Source organism: Quercus suber, unplaced genomic scaffold, assembly GCF_002906115.3.
Source record: "Quercus suber isolate HL8 unplaced genomic scaffold, Cork oak 2.0 scaffold_169, whole genome shotgun sequence".
Taxonomy (NCBI): domain Eukaryota; kingdom Viridiplantae; phylum Streptophyta; class Magnoliopsida; order Fagales; family Fagaceae; genus Quercus; species Quercus suber.
The window spans coordinates 165,300-182,436 of NW_027069629.1; the positions used below are offsets into that span (position 1 = coordinate 165,300).

Below are 17,137 nucleotides of genomic sequence, written 5' to 3' on the forward strand. Positions count from 1 at the left end.
AAGCTCATGACTCTGCTCCTAAAGCTTTGTTAAATGTTGTACAGTCAAAATGTTTTGATAAATGACTTGGTGATGACATAGTCCAAAGAAAATTCATAACCAACATTTTATCAAGTTATCTATCATGTGTCTGATATTCACTTAAATATAGAAAGGTTAGACTTTAAAAACCTTATTTACTCTTTAATTTATGTTAACATTTAATTATGCACCCCTATTGACCCTTGTGGCCGTACATAAGTCAATTTATGCTTGGTTGAACGATGCTCCTTTTCTTGTTCCATTTATACATACCTCATATTTTATTATTTTTAACTAGTTATGAAAGACAAAAAAAAAAAAAAAAAAAAAAAAAAAAAAGGAGTTGATGGGCTTCGACCGAACCACACAGCCCAACAGAGAGAATGTCGGCGCCACCAACATATATTAGCATTATTGTGTGCGGGTTTTATTGGGCCTTCCTGTTCTTATATAGGAAAGGATGCACTTACTATATTTGAATAGACCTACTAGTTTTTGTTTTGTTTTTTTTTTTTTTTTTTTTTTTTTTTTTTTTTAGAGAATCAATAGACTTACTAGTTTATTGTTCAGTATATTGTTCCTCAAAAAAAAAAAAAAGTTTATTGTTCAGTATACAAATATTCATCGTCTTTCAATGGAAAATAAGATGTAAATATAGTTTTTTGTGTTTTTTTAATGTTTGATAGCATCAAAAAAAAAAAAAATTGTCAACAAAAAAAAAAAAACTTATTTTTAAAGATTTTTTTTCATTAAACTTAATAAATAAATAAATAAATAAACCACTATATCTCAGTCTTACAGAAAGTTAAATAAGGAAAGTTAAAATTTTGTTTTTCAACTCATTTAAGATGCTACCAAATATGGAAAAATGAGATAATTTTATAAAATAATTTTTGAAAAATAAATCAATTTCTAAAATAAAATAAAATAAAAAAACATTTAAGTTTCTACTTTTAATTTATTGCTTTCATTGCTAGTGCATGTATGAGCCACATCATTATCTTGCACTTTTTATTTTAGATAGTTAAAAATATATATATTAATAAATTCAATATGTGCTATTATCAAATATACCAATGAAACAGATTTATTACCACATTACTAAACTTTGCTAATCAAACTTAATAATAAAATTTCAACCCAAGAAGAAACATATGGGGTAATGTAATCATTCGTCAAATATCAAAAATCCATATCAAATTGCAAAAAAATTGAAAAAGAAACACAGAATCAATCTAAGTACTATGTGTTTCTCCTCACCACATGTATCTCCTTGTTTATATCATCTCATCTCCAAAACCAAATGTGACAATTTACAAGAAAATTTGTGTGACATCTAATAATTTTCCTTTGGGAGGAAAGTCAAGTTCAACATCATTTAAGACTTTTATTAACACATAGAAAATCAAAGAAAGAGAGAGAAAAAACAAATTTATGAAAACAAACATTTTCCATTATTCTTGTTACAACCAAGAAGGTTTGAAGAAAAGCTGCTCCTCATCTGGCACCTCAGTCTCGTCCTTTGGACCTTTATCAACTTGAACAATTTTCCTTTTTTCTTGTTCCATTATTTGACTGTATATGTTATATATACCTCATATTTGAACTAATTAAGAAAAGATAGGAAAAAAAAAAGTTGGGGTGAGGCTATTCAAATTCTCATCAGAGCCTTGAAAATGGTTTATTAACCAGAGAAGCAAACAGAGAGGAAGCTGGGGACATATATGGGGCCTTGCCATTATGTGGTGGTTGATCAGGAGCTCCATCCTCTTCACTTGCAGACTCTGTCTGATCTCCATTAGCTTCCTTCTCTGCATCATCTACCATCTGTTCTTTGTCATATAAACAATTAAACATGACAATATTTACATTAAAAATTTAAAATTAAATAAACATCAATAAACTAAAATTAATTTTTACTTGGAACTGCTATAAAAATTAGAAATTTTATGGATAGGTTATGCAATGAACAAAAATGTACTCGATTCAAATTAAAAACCTTTTGAAGCAATCACTTGACTAAGTTTCATGCTTCATATTGAATAGAATCATAGAAAAGATGATCACCGGGTAAAAAAATATTACCAAACACAATAATTTTATTGAAATATTAAAATAAATATATTCTTCCTGTAAGGAATAGGATTAAAAGGAAAAGTACACTAGGATGGAAAGGGGAATGATGAAAAATGGGGGAAGATAGGTGTTTTTCTTTTCTTCTTCTTCTTCTTCTTTCTTTTCTTTTCTTTTCTTTTCTTTCTTTTTTTTTTTTTCTTTTTTTTTTTTTTTGAGAAAAGAAAATAGAGAATGATTTTCCACCAAAGCCCACAAAACATAATCTCCCCAAAATTGGGAGCATGCATGGGTCAAGTTGGATCAAAATCAGATTGCAGACCTCATTGGGTTGAGAAACACTCAAACTCATCCCAACTCGTCACAAGCATAGAAGCCAACCACAGTGGGTTGGAGATTTTAGATTAAACATTGCATCACTAGTAAAAAAAAAAAGATTTGCATTCACTATTTAAAACACTTTTCTATTAATAAATTATTACAGTTTGCATAATGTGCTAAAATTATATTCCAAATTTTCAAATACATTAAAATCAATGCTTCGAAATAAGTGTAATATAATAATTTTATAAATATATGTTGTGTTAGATTGGATCAGATGAGTATATAAAACTATCAATCCAAACTCGACCCAATACATGACAAAAAGAAAGTATCAACCTATAAAAACCAATCCAAGGCAGCAAATTGAATTAAATTGGATCAAATTGGTGAGTTAGATGCATACTCTACCTAAAATGGAGAGAAAGAAAAGGAATAGGGTGGATGCAAACTCTTAAAACAACTTTTACGCCCTTTATCCAAGTCATTGTCAGCCACTTATGAAATGTTGCTTTATAAAGAGTCAAGGAAAAAAAATTATTGTAATGCATTTTTTTAATATATAGATTTAAATTAATTAGTCACCTCACCTCTAGGATTTCAGTCTTTTTTGTTCATTCATTTATATTATCTCATCTTACTTGCAAAATCCTATTGATGAATTTAGAAATTCACGGTTATTTGCTGAACATCTATGCAAAACCAGATAAATAATTAAATATGTACAGTCTACTTGAAAATAGGATAAGCTTATATTTATTAAACTAAAAAAAATTCCTTAAATACACTGTTATAGTTAGTTCACGGGGGAGTTTAGTCCCCTAAGTTTAAATTAATAGCTTTTAGTCCCTTAAATAACATGGTCAAACTAAAAACTAGCATATAATCACTTCACATGGACTAAAATACATCAATTTAAGTTTGGTAGGGACTAAAATCGATCACTTCAAGTATTTGAATTAATTTTAATTTCAGGGACTAAATAAAATTGCTCATGAGCTAAAGTTTAGGAACTAACGCCACATTTTGGCCCAATCAAAAAATCACAATTACACATCATAATTGTATGAGAGAGAGAGAGAGGAAGACCTTTCTGGTGATGGCTGGAGAGAGGGAAGGCATGATATCAACAAGATGTGTCTTAATACGATGCAAAGCATCCTTGGTGAGACCTTGAGCTGCCACAGTCACATCTCTAACCACACCCTCCAAGAAGTGTCTCGCGTTGTCCAAAGCATCAACTGGGACAGAAGCTGCAGCTAGTTTCTCCAATACCCTCTCCTTTATGGCTCCAAAGTTCTTCCTTATATCAGTAGCCACACCCATATCACTAGTATTCCCCTCTGTTATCTCTTGCTGCTTTTCCTTTTTGTTGCTCTTGCTCTTGTCCACAAACTTTGAAGTTGAATTACCATCTTTGTTGGTAGTTGTGTTGGTGCTATTTTTAGTAGTCTTATTATTAGTGGTTGTGTTTTCTCCCATGGGATTTATCTATCTATCTATCTATCTAACCATCTATGTGACTATCTTGTTTTTTTGCTTGAATCGATTTTGTCGAGGTCTTTGTTTTGACAGAGATGGGGTTGTCTTAATTCTAATGTTTGATGGGATTTTTGTGTCTTTAGAAGGCAATGGAAGGACCAAGGCAGTTTCAACACCACTTAGCATTATATATGCATATATTGTTTTGTAGTGAATAGTCATGCAAGAGACGAGGTTGTCATTGTATGCTTTCATTGGTGAGTGACACATATATATTGAATGTCTCTTTCTTTGTGAGTTATGTGGCATTGAGGGGGTGCATGAGAAGTTAAAATAGACTAAGCTTTGATATACACTCTTCATTACACACTCTTGGTGAAAAAAACATGATTTCAATTTAAATTGAGAAATAATAAAATCTTGTTTTCATTTTACACATTTTCAATTGAAATCATATTTTCAAAACACGATTTCAGCTCACATGGTAATGTGTGTCATAATCATTACTCATTAAATAATGCTATGGCAAAATGTTATCTTCATATACATGTTTTTCTCTTCTTTGCTTTTCTAGCTATATGGCATAAGAAATTAAGTCTTATGCAAGATGTTGGACATGACTAGCCTATCAATCAAAGTGGACCAAAATGAACCAGTTATCTAAATGGATCAAATTGGACCAAATAGAACAAAGTGGACCTGATGGAGAACATTGGACCGTATGGACCGAATAGGAATAAGGTGGACCGAAGTGGACTGAAGTAGACCAAATAGGACTGAAGTGAGCATAATGGACCGAATATAATCAAAGTGGAAAAAATGGACTAAATAGGATGAAAATGGACCAAATAGGACGAAAATGAACCGAATGGACCGAATAGGACTTAATAGAACCAAAGTGGACAAAATAGACCAAATAGGACCAACGTTGACTGAATAGAGCCGACTGAATGGACCGAATTAGACCGAAGTAGACAGAATAGGACCAATGTGGACAGAATAGAGCCAATGTGGACTGAATAGACCGAATTAGACCAAAGCATATTGAATGAACCGAATGGGCTGAATTGGACCGAATAGAACTTTAGTGGACAGAATGGACTAAATAGGATCGAATGGACTGAATAGGACTAAATTGGACCAAAGACGATAGAATGGACTGAATAGAACCAATGTGGATTGAATAAGACTTTTGAATATTTATCATTTTAATTTATTGCATTTTTAGGACTTATATTTCCAATTTCTAATGTCTATTTTAGTATTTTTCTTTGTATTTTTTAACTCAAAACTAAAGAGTTTAGCCCAACTTTAATAAAATTTCATATTTTTCAACCAAAAAATGAAAACAAAAATTGAATTTTTGAGCTAAACTTGAAAAACAAAAAAAAACAAAAAAAAAAAAAAGGAATCAATTTAAGGCCCAAATAGTCTAAAATAGACTGAAGGGGGACTGAACTTGACCTAGTGGACCAAATAGAAATTGTTTAATTTTTAGGGAGAACAAATTATTTTCAAAAAAATTTAGAGAAAAAAAATTACACTTTATATTACAATATTAAATAATTATTTATTCTCATGTATCGCGTGAGTCTGCGATTAGTAATATCTAAAAGCTAAATTACTGTTATGCTCCTGTTGAGCCACACCAACATAGCATTTTGGTCTTTTTGGTCCATTTTAGTCTACTACCATTCTTTTAGGTCCAAATCAATCCATTAACCAAAATAAAAATCTTTATTTTTTTCTTTTATTCCAAATTATCACATGAACGTTTAGTGATGGTCTCTAAAAAGCATAGAGTTAATTTATAATTACTCTGACCACAAAGAGAGAAATTTACTTTATTTATTTATTGTTATTATTATTCTATGTACTATAGCTTTGTCATTAGTTATTGCTCGTATTCATTTCAAGTCATTGATGGTCCACTAATTCTTGAGCTCTTCTCTCCTTTTTGTTGGGACGAGCTGTAAATGTTTGACCCACAAGTCGGCTTTGCTAGGCTGCCTTCCATAAATGGGTTGGGCCTCAGCCCGTTTCCTCTCTCCCTTATTTGCTTTTTGTACAGAGTAACATAAAATTGAAGTGGGCTTGGCCCACCTTCCTCTTATGCTTAATAATATATTATTCTTATTCCTAATTTTTTATTTTTTATTTTTTATTTTTTATTTTTGGAAGGAAAAAAAAATGCATTTCATGCTACGTAGAAAAATTTTAAAAAGATACAAATTAATATTTCCGATTTTATGATTCTGCATACATATTTAACTGTAATTTAGGATTTTATCATTTCAACCATACCTAGTTGAAGTCTGGAGAAAGAATACAAACATTGCAAAATTGATAGAACTCAAAAAAGTACCTCTATACATTCTTATCAGTGGGAAAAAAGAATCTATCTACAATCAAGATTCTACTGTTCCGCTAAATAAATCACATATAGTCTTTAAGGTCCATCATCACCATCCCCAATCAAATTGCAAATATCTGAGCACTCGACCAAACTACACAGAATACAGATTACATGTAAACATGTTAAAACTAGAGTATTCAAAAGTATCATGTTGAATAGAAACAAAGAATAGCTGAAGAACTAAAAATATAAAATTAGTCCTAAACATTTTCAGATTTGGTGACTAATTTTAGACATTGTGATTTGTGAATTCGAAATTTATTTTTGGAAGCACACTTTTTCTTTTAAAGGGAAGGAAATAGAAGAGGGAGGACAAAAGAACAGTATAAGCCTTGGCTTCGTTAAGGTTCTTAATGTTACCTTACGTTGAGTTTTGTGAAGTTCTGTCTTTATATGTACTAATTATCTTGTTGAAGTAAATACATTCATCAATTCCTTAGGAAAGAAAAGAATCATCTCAATTTGAAATGAATCCATTTTATAATTTAGATTAAATATTACAAATCTAAAGGATCCATTGTCACGTGATCACGTCATTTAAATTTTAAGTATCGTTATACTTTGTATATTGTTAGATTCACAGCATCCTCCCCCTCCCACCCCCCCCGCCCCCCCAAAAAAAAATAACAAGTTTTTGATAACTGATATAGTTCTTTTTCTTTTTCTCTTGGAGTTTGACATGGTTCATAAAGACCATAAACTTCTTTATTACTTTGGCTTTCTTTTTAACACAATCAGCATTTGGTAAAAAGGGATGTCAAGATTAGAACAATTACCAGTATTGGCGGCTTCGAAACCCTTGCTTGAAAACAACTAGAGGTCTGCAAGAAATTACAAAGGGATCACAGTCAATATATCCACTTTAATTTACATGTTGAAGACAGCACCTACATTCACTACTCTGACTCTCTAGTACTATTCAACCAAATCAGGTTGAATAACTAATTCAGAATAAGAGAAAAGTATGAAAATTTTCTAGTCAAACAAGCAATAAAAAAACAAATGGATGAAGCCTAATCACATTTTATTCCTAAGAAAAAAATCTTGGGTGCATTAACAAATGCTATCAAAGCCTTGGCTTATATGAAGATGAATAACAGTTAAAAATAGACTTAATTGATTATATTTAAACATTAACAGGGAAAAATATATAATTAAAAGTCTGATAGAAATCGTTGTTTATGATTTTCTCTGCTCGTCCTGCCCATTTTTGCCCTTATATTTATTATTTATAGGCTAAATTCAGACATGATATCACATTTGCTATAATTTTGTAACATATAATGCCTCTTGAATCTAGATCAAAGTCAAAGGCTATCAACATTGTATTCATAAGTATCTATCCAAAAGGGAATCCTATCTACGTGCTCCATAATACATAATTTTAGTGTATTAATTACAAGAAAATTTTCATTCTATTTATCAGTTAATTACATGAACTGCACCAACAAAATGGCAATGCAAACGTATTGAAAGTTTAAAATATAACAAAGTTTCGTTTTATGATCATAAATTTTGCAAATGCTATTATAACAAAGGGAAGAAAAAAAAAAGGAAACGCTATAGAGAATACATAAATAAATGGCACAAGAGTTTTTTTTTTTTTTTTCCTGAATCTAAAATTCAAAAATACAAACTTAGGAAAATCATACTGTGGATAAACCTTGTACCTTCTGACATTAAAAGGGCCTTCACCAGGGGAGCCTTCACCACCCGGATGCAAGTGGTGACACATTTGATAGTGCAAGACTCAGCTTTCCTTGACTTAGGCCTTTGAATCCTAGCTTTCTTGCAATCCTTTGGCAAAGCGCACTCACCTGAAAGTGTTTGTGGTATATTAGACAAAGTCTCTGAGTCTTGGGGTGCCTCAATTGCTCTTACTCCTCCTGCTGCAGAACTTATCACTACAGCAGCTACAAGAAAGCCAGTTAGTCCCACTCTACAGCTACTACAAGCACCAATAAGACCTGTTGTAGTGTTCTTTATGATGCTAATACTACTGCTAGTAGTGCTCTTGTTGATGATGCTTAGAGTGCTATTGTTGATATTGCATTTGACACTTCCAAGATATGTTGAGGTTCTATGAAAAATTGCTGGACATGGGCTATGAATTAGCATCCTTTCTGCTGGTATAGAACCAAAGAGAGAGGAAAGGAACAAGCCCCCTCTATCAGATTTTCCTTATCTTTTCAGTTTTAACAACATAGTGCTTGTGGTCCTAGGCCAACGGGGTCCATGTTCTTAGATTGTGTCTCTGTGCTGATCTACGTGTCATCTTTGGTTGCCAGCATGTTGAGGGTCTATGTTTACAACCATGGTCCAATCTACATCTCTGATGGAGACCCATTTGATGATGGAATGGAGTAATTAGACTGTAATAATAGAGCACCCTAATATACCAGATTTATTTTTCCTTCGGATGGGATTATATGCAAAAAAAAGGAATTTTTGTAAGAAAAAATTGCAAATTAGATGTTGTTTGTAATTGTTTTCCACATGGCTCAATAGGAAAAGTCTTGCACCATTAATGGCAAAAACCTCTTGGTGTTGAATGTTAGGATGGCCAATGTTTCATCGAGTGATGGTCTTCTTTGAAGTGTGTATTATCAAAATTTGGATTGAGAAATAACTTGCCGCTTCACATCACATTGCAATGAATTCTAGAGATAGATTGGGAGAATTTAAAAAATTAAATAATAAAAAATAGAACAACCTTTATCTTTTTTTCAAATTGTAAATAAAATTATAAAATTACATTTTAAAAGGTTGTGTTATGGTGTAAACGTTTGTATATTTTCCATTTAGTAAAGTATTAACTTATAGAATTGTATTTTTTCGATTAGTCAATATATTAATTTTTATAAATTTAAAAGATTGTTTAAATTTTCATTAATTATGACATTGTCATGGTTTTGACCTTAAAACTTGAACCTCTTCATTTTTATTTTTATTTTTTTGATTATTTTCACAATTCGGTTTTAACAGCCTTGCTCATATCCATATCCTATTGAAAAATGTCCGGACTTAGCTTTTGAATGTTGTAAGATTGTGCTTATCATCATTTGTATTATTGTCCATCTACATTTGGATTTACAATAAGAATACATACACATTGTATGACAGGGTAGTTACATAGGTGGCCAGAAAAGATACAAAGATAAAATTCATTAATAACTTTGCAAAAGAAAACTATATTTAAGAACATATATCAAACAAGGTTACTAAAAGAATGATCAAGTGTTCTTCTCTAAAACAGACAACGCAGGTGTCAAATAGTTATTTGCTTTGTCAGGCAAATGTGCTACCTGTACAGATGACAGAAACACACTATTAGTTTAAATTTAAGCAAGCCTAAGGGGAAAAAAAAATAGAAGTATTTATGGACATACACTTTGTTACACACTTTGCCATAACTTGATAACATGTGCAACTATGAATGGTAGAGAAACAATAGTGGGTCCATGTGCGATTGATGGTTCACCAATCATAGTTGTACATGCCATCAAATTGTGGCAAAAGTTATGACAAAATGTGTGGCAGTAGAAGAACTGAAAAAGGAATTTATATTGGCTTCTGTTACAAATTACTGATTGATTTTCACTCACTAGCTCATAGAGTTCCCTCCCTTGCTCAGTAACATATTCATAACATACCTAGACATGTCAAAGAATCACATTAGATTTATCCCACCTAAACTAACCACGAAAAAAAAAAAAAGAGGAGAATGATACCCACATCAAAGCTCTTATTTCTTGCTGTTGAGTCATGAAGTGCCTTCACACAGATATCAGCTACATCAGCACAGCTGATGCCCTACATTAAGAATGAAAGTAGTTTCATTTAAATGCTATTTTATGACTTCAGAGGATAAATCATTCTCACTATACAAAAAATATTCATTTTACTTACCATAGAGAGAAAAGATTAAGGCATTCTTAACTAAGAATAAGTCATTCTCACCTGAGAAATCCTGTTTCCTTGATCAAATATGAGGGCGCGTTGACCACCAGGTTCCTCCTGCAAGAATCAGTTACTAATATTGCTGATCAGTTTTGCAGTGGAACCAACCAAACAATCTATAATAGAACTAGATAACATTATCAGAGTGGCAAAATTTACATAACTTGAGGAGTGAAATTCACAAGTATCATAGAAAGTATAGCACAAATATATTGACTAGATCTAGGTATCCTTAGAGATCTTTTTAAATACTTCCCAATACAATCTTTCTAGTGCATGTTTGTTAGAATATTATTGCCCAAAACATTATACCAAGGCTGAATGGAATACAGCTTATCAATACCAAGGTCATTCCTGGGTTTGTAATATAGCTTGTGTATACAGATGCTCCACCTATACTACATTATCTTTCTTGTCATTTGTAAAGTCCACTCCTACTACAAGGGCTGTCTCATATGCTGCACACACTGAATGGTCAAATCTTTTGTTTCTTAACCTCTTAATCTTTCATACATTAAAGAGCATTTTCCATAGAACTTAACAGCAAGTGGAACTATTTTGTTTGAAGTTTCCTAATGCGAAAAGGAACTTGGAAGTTCTACATCTCCCCATGCAACACGAAACAGCCACGATTAGAGCATATATTTCAGCATTAACATAATAAAGGTAGTCATCAATGTATCTATTTCCAAGCATCCAAATGCCTAAGAAGCTGTGAAACTGATATTAGCAGTGTCAATGATCTAAGGTTAAATATTCTGAGGAATCAATCTACCATTGCTTTGTATAAAGTTTTGTAAACATGCAACAGATACACACACATTCTCCAAACCAAAGGAAATACAAATAAAAGAAGTTAAAGAAAATTGACAAACTGGCCTAAATTTTGGGTAACAATTATTGGCTTTACCTTTAGGGGACCAGGACGAATGATTGTGTATCCGAGGCCTGATCTTCTCAATGAATCTTCCCCAGCCTGGGAACATTTTAAGAAAGAGATCATTACTTATGTGAGCAAATGTAGAAGTGAACATTATCTGTTACAATAGTAAAAGGAACAAAAGAAAATAACTGACTAACCCTCTTAGCTTTAAGAACCTGCTCCCTTCTGGTGGGTTCTATCCCTAATCCTGTACATGAAACTAAGATAAAGTCCGTTTCTTGCCCAGTCTGCAATACATAAATTATCATCTCAATAACAGCCCATTGAAAATACATATATACATCCTAGTCTCCATATGAAGTCAATACAGAAAGTTCTGTAAAATATTTATTGTCCAGTGACACATTTTTCCATCTTGATGCAAACATAATATAAATACAGTATAGCATGAAAAAACATCAAAACATAATTTCTAATTAAGATTGTTAAAATTATGGTTAAATGATTAAATTCACTATTTCTTAATAGCTTAATCTTTTGGGACAATCAGTAACTTAAAATTTTGGGAAAATCGGTAATTTAACAAAGATAATGATAAGATATGTGCCGCACAAACACTTATTAAGGTACCAAAGCCAGCATTGCACAATTGACATATATGGCAATGCATCTTCAGATTACTGGAAAATTGTTCAGAGAATAATAATCATGGTACTGTTTCCTCTGTAGTTTAATTTTAAGAGCTGACTCACTTCACAATATTTCTAGAGCTAGATGACCAAAAAAGGGCTTAATCAACATAAAAGTCATAAAAACAGATTGACTAGGTTCTCAACAAGGTTTGTTCAAATCAAGGAGAATCTGTAATTGTTAAAACAAGAGCTATTATTTGAATTTGATGTCATGAATTTTCAATGCAAATTAACTTTTCCATCTATGTTTCCAGCCATTGTGAGAAGTGAGGGATTTGATATTGATTTATTCGGCATTATAAGTATTTTTTAGTGTGTGTTATGGCCAATTCTAAACTGAATTAAGCTTATATATTTTCCTTCATTCATCATATATAAGAGAGACACACGAAGAGAGAAAATAAAATAAAGTTCCATGAAAAGCAATATTAAGAAAGAATTAAGAAGCTATTTTAGCTATATTAATGACTAGAAATAGTGAAAATTAAAATACATTATTTTGCAAACATTTCAACGGATGGTATAGCATACAATGTCCTTAACTAGTTTGTAAGGAAAACTGATTGTTTCTGATTTGCAAGAAATAACAAATAAAGGCACCTACAGGCAAGGCCTTTATATATTCAAATATAAGCTCAAAACTTCTCAGGTCTTGCTTCAGTCCTGTAGGTCCTTCATTAGGTCTCTGCAACAAGAATAATAAATTGAATCAGTGTGTGGACAAAAAGTACTACTCCATCAAGGGGCAAAAGATAGGCTATATGATTGGAAGTCATGGTCCCCAAAATACTCAAGCTACACCAAAAGATATGAAGAGATAAAAGGACTTATACAGCTTAAGTTGTGACTGCTCTCTTTCACAATTGGAAAATATGGAGACTGCACTGTATGAGTGGTTCAATTAAGGGGTATTTTGAAGATAATATAAAAGGAAAAATCAATGCATTTTTGCAGTGACTAACAGATGATAGAATCAATGTAACAATATGAAAGAATATGGTAATGCAAGTAAAACACAATGCAAATCAAGACTATATCAATAACTTTTGAGACCTTACTTCTAGGAAACATGTATGTGATCCTGGTTGCATGAAAAAAAAAAAGACTTAAATTCCGTCAAAAAGAAAAAAATTTCAAATGATGATGACGGAGGAAATTAAAAGAAGAAATTCTAAGCAGTAGTATAGCATACACAGTTTGTCAAAATATCTAAGTAATCAATATTTAAAGTATTTTCAAGGAAAAAAAAGAAGAAGAAAAAACATGACACTGTTGCTTTTTGAAGTGGTTTATGGTGATTCTATGATAGAGAATACCATTCGAAATCACTCTATGCTAGTAAAGAAGTAGGTCTAGAAAACAATCTAATGTTCTGGGCCCTTCAGAATTCACGGATTTTTAATAACATTAATAGCTAGTGATCTATTCAAACCATTTCTCAGTTAGTACAACTTAGCCTTATGGTTTTCCAAAAAAGTATGACAAGGTACTAGAGAGGGAAAAAAACAAACATGTATGAATAAGCGTAAAGGTGAAAAAAAGCAACAACCGTATATTGCAAAGTTAGTTCAGAGGGTTCCTTCATATGTACTGAAGACAATATTATGTTTTTAAAAAGGAATGACACATTTCAAATTGAATGTGGTGAAACGGCATTGGCAAGGCCAAAACTACTTGGAATGTTGCCAAGAAAAAAAATATTATGACCTATTACGTCATAGCGACAGTGTACCAAGAGTGAGAAGGATAGTGTAAACAATGTATTTGCCATACCCTGACCATTATAATAAAACTTTGTCACACCAAACTTTATATTTTTAAGCTATAGAAACCTACTCTATACTGTTCTAAGCTGGATAAACCAAATTCAAGTTAGAGTAATAAAAGAGACTCAATTAGTACGCAAAAGTAATTTTATCACAACAGTGTTGATAGTGCATGTAGAAATCCCATGCTATTGTTAAAAGCCATAAACAGAAATGAAGGAAACAACACATTAACCAAATTTAAATCCCTGCAATCAGTCAGGTAATCAACAAACCTGTCTTCTAGGCTCAAACCGTATGGTCATTGTATGTACAAGGAATGGATCTAATGGTGGATCATCTGGTTTCACCGGGCGGAAGGATGAAAATGGTACTCTCACCTGTCAATTACATACAGTCCTGACTTGTCAAAAGGCTTATAAAAGAAAAAATGGGAACACAATTTGGTGGCACCAAAAGAAACAAAGTTTACTAAATAAAACAAAGGACCTACCCTACAAAATCCTGCCTTTGTACTAAATCTTGAAAAGTACAATTTGCTTTGAGTTGTATCTGCTGTAGGACCAGCTTCAAGAATTAAAATATAAGACCTTCCATTTCCACCAACAGAGAGAATAAGGCCCTCATACCTAAACATGAAAGTTTTGAGTGTGGAAGAATGAAAGCCTTTACAGTTGAGGTATAATTAGTCATAAAGTATCCATAAAATAACCATCATTCAGAGCAAGTTTCCATCAAGATTTCAAGAATGGCATACCTGTCAAGAGTGCGACCCAAAGGAAGTGAAAGCTTTGTTGACAGTTCAACATACCCTCCCCTGGTGAAAACATATCCTACAGTAGAATATGATAAACAAAGTTAAAGAAAGAATAAATAATGATTCTTTTGACATCATCTCCCCATTGTAGCACTTGCAAATCTAGTAATTCTTAGTTCTAATTGCCCTAAACTGAACATACATCATGGTCGCCTAATGTCCACCATTATTACCTGAGAAGACAGCATTTCCAGTCTCAGTGTACTCAAATTTAGCATCCATTCCACCATCATACTTAGAAGCAATCACATCCTGGAAGTAAGTTCCCTGGCGAACTTCCCACCCTTTCAATGAATCTGCAGATTTAAACTTTGCAAGCAGAAGCTTGCTTTTGCTGCTTTTTCCTGCTCGTAGTTGTGCTAGTTTATTGTTGTAGTCCTGTATTTCGAATTAGGCATCAATTTTATGCCAAACTTTAACAGAATAAATGTGTGTGCATACGGCATTTACAGAATTTCCAGAGAAAGGTTATGACGTTTCAGTATGAGGCCATACCTGAAATGCTTTGGTGAGGTTGCAAACCCCTTTGTAATCAACTCTGACGAGATCCCCAGTGATGGCAGAACGGGCCGTAGCACAATATATTATCTTGCTGCATCCTTCCACAGCAGCATTGAGTGTGTATGGATCACCCACATCCCCAGTCACAATCTCTACTGACCTTGGAAGCATATTCACCGCTTCCTCGTCCGCCTTCCTCACTAGAGCCTGATAATCATGAATAAGAAACCTTAAAACCTCTTGTATGGAGGCCTTCTATAAAATTTTGTATTACTAGGTTAAACTCAATGAACCAAATTCACAATTCATGTGTACAAAGAGATTCCATTAAATTCATAAAAATTTACATCTGGAAATAAGTGAAGGATTTCATATATACTAAGAGACCGCAATGAATGAGACAGAGTTATGGTTTTTTGGTATTAGTATATCAGTTGAACAAGTTCATTCTGTACATTATTAAGTCACACCATCTGAATGATATTTGAAGGGAAATAATCAGTTAGATTTTTTCAATCCACCAACAATAAAAGCCCATTCTCAGATGTTATACTATCAGGGTTCCCTTTGCTTGCTTTCTCTTAATGAGTAACTTTGAACTTCCTCATAATATTCCATTAGTTAGAAAAAAAATCTAGCTACATGAACCAGGTACACAAAAGGTTCCTCACATCATGATTTTGGATTAATGAGCCATATACAGCCAGATTTAGACATTACAGGACTTCAAATCAGACAACAAAACAATTCATGATATTTCCAATTGGATTTCAATGAATGGCTGTCTATATATATATATGAGATCATGATTTTGATTTGAGAAATTTTTTTACTTGATCCTATAAATCATCATCACTCCTACATGTATTATAGTCTATTGCTTTTTATTTAACTAGGACTAGCCAATTCACTAACATATTGTAAAACTAGAAAATAAAAACCCTCACACCATATATACATACCACAACATACAAAAAAGGGGATCAAAAGTGTTAATTTACCAATTCTTGCGAAAGCCTCCGCTATTACAAAAGGGTGAATTTAATCATTTACAGTGGAAATGGTTACTTGAAATATGGAAATGGTAAATTACGAATTCTCCCAAGGAAAGCTATTAGGAAATGGTAACTTCAATCATTTAGTCATCATTCTAACAAAAAGCAAAAGAGTAAGCACTTATATCAAAATAAAAGAATGCTGTAAGGAAAGAAAGAAAAAGACAGACCTTGACAGTGTAGCCTCTGAGCATGAGCTTGCGCACAACAATACGACCAATCCTGCTAGTTGCTCCAACAACAAGCACAGTAGTATTCTGAGCCCCAGGAATAGCAAACTCGCACATAGGACCTTCTCTAATGAGAAGGGCATCAAGGGCATCCCTGTCATCAGCTCTAGTTGTTCCTGATATCTGCCCCAACCCTGAAAACTTCCTCCACACCTCATCAAACAACTGCCTTGACTTCCTCCCCAACCCCACAGGGTTCACATCATCCAAACTTATTGAAACTGAAGGCTGCTGTTGCTGTTGTTGTTGTTGTTGTTGTTCTAGTTTTATGGGCTCAGTTTCATTTTCATTAGCAGGAACAGCATTTTCATCCTGTACAAGTTTCTTGTTACTCTTTGTTTTGTTTTTCTTGTTCTTGTTTTTGTTGTCTTTGCCAGTTTGGGAAGCAGTGGCCTTGGGAACTAGTAGGAAGTTATTTTGGTTATGACGGTTGTTTTGGGCACGATTGGTATTAGTGCACCTACTAGTAATGTAGTAGTAGGAGCTGGAGTTTGTGAAAGTTAAGGTACCAAGAAAACTGGTTGTGGGTCTTTTGTGATTGGTTTGGTAATGGTATGTATTGCTGTTACTGAAACTGGGACTTGTAGTGGCATTCATGGTGTTGCTAATGATGCTTCTTCAACCATTAACAAACTCTCAAACTGATGTGTTTTGAATATAAACCAAAAAAACAAAAACAAAAAAAAAAAAAGAGAGAATAATTAAGAAGTGGATAATTCTATGAAAGGATTTGTATTTGGTGTATGAAAGAGAAATCTAAGTCAGAGAGAGGAAGCCAACAGTGGAAGATGGATTTTAGATCACAGAATGTGATTTGTGGTTTGTAAGAGAGGGAAGGAAGAGAGAGAGAGAGGGCATGAGAATGTGCCACGTAGAGTACCCACTTTCCTCTTGTTTACTTTCATTTTATTGGTGGTTAA

The 17,137-nt window shown here is 32.8% G+C and overlaps 2 protein-coding genes and 1 non-coding gene across 4 annotated transcripts; all 3 read right to left on the reverse strand.

Annotated features, from left to right (window-relative positions):
* Positions 1-1,251: 1,251 nt before the first annotated feature.
* LOC136069416 (uncharacterized) lies at positions 1,252-3,979 on the reverse strand. The gene is made up of 2 exons (XM_065777920.1): positions 3,505-3,979; positions 1,252-1,848 (listed from the first exon to the last, which is right to left on the reverse strand). The coding sequence occupies exons 1-2, from the start codon at positions 3,895-3,897 to the stop codon at positions 1,684-1,686; spliced, it is 558 nt and encodes a 185-aa protein (XP_065633992.1). The 5' UTR covers positions 3,898-3,979; the 3' UTR covers positions 1,252-1,683.
* A 2,244-nt stretch (positions 3,980-6,223) lies between these two features.
* On the reverse strand, positions 6,224-8,988 carry LOC112040251 (uncharacterized). Its single transcript, XR_010630657.1, has 3 exons — positions 7,984-8,988; positions 7,090-7,134; positions 6,224-6,404 (listed from the first exon to the last, which is right to left on the reverse strand). It is a non-coding gene; the product is annotated as an uncharacterized LOC112040251 (transcript).
* Positions 8,989-9,341: 353 nt separating this feature from the next.
* On the reverse strand, positions 9,342-17,113 carry LOC112040250 (protein HIGH CHLOROPHYLL FLUORESCENCE PHENOTYPE 173, chloroplastic). Of its 2 annotated transcripts, XM_024073145.2 has the most exons (13): positions 16,158-17,109; positions 14,927-15,139; positions 14,605-14,809; positions 14,372-14,447; positions 14,108-14,243; positions 13,890-13,994; positions 12,453-12,533; positions 11,354-11,443; positions 11,184-11,249; positions 10,274-10,330; positions 10,049-10,126; positions 9,919-9,966; positions 9,342-9,618 (listed from the first exon to the last, which is right to left on the reverse strand). In XM_024073145.2, exons 1-13 carry the CDS (start codon positions 16,812-16,814, stop codon positions 9,547-9,549), a joined length of 1,884 nt encoding a protein of 627 aa, XP_023928913.2. In that variant the 5' UTR covers positions 16,815-17,109; the 3' UTR covers positions 9,342-9,546. The 2 variants fall into 2 exon arrangements, with proteins under 2 accessions (XP_023928913.2, XP_065633996.1); XM_065777924.1 differs by lacking the exons at positions 9,342-9,618; positions 9,919-9,966; positions 10,049-10,126 and having other exon boundaries at positions 10,268-10,346; positions 16,158-17,113.
* Between the last annotated feature and the right edge of the window lie 24 nt (positions 17,114-17,137).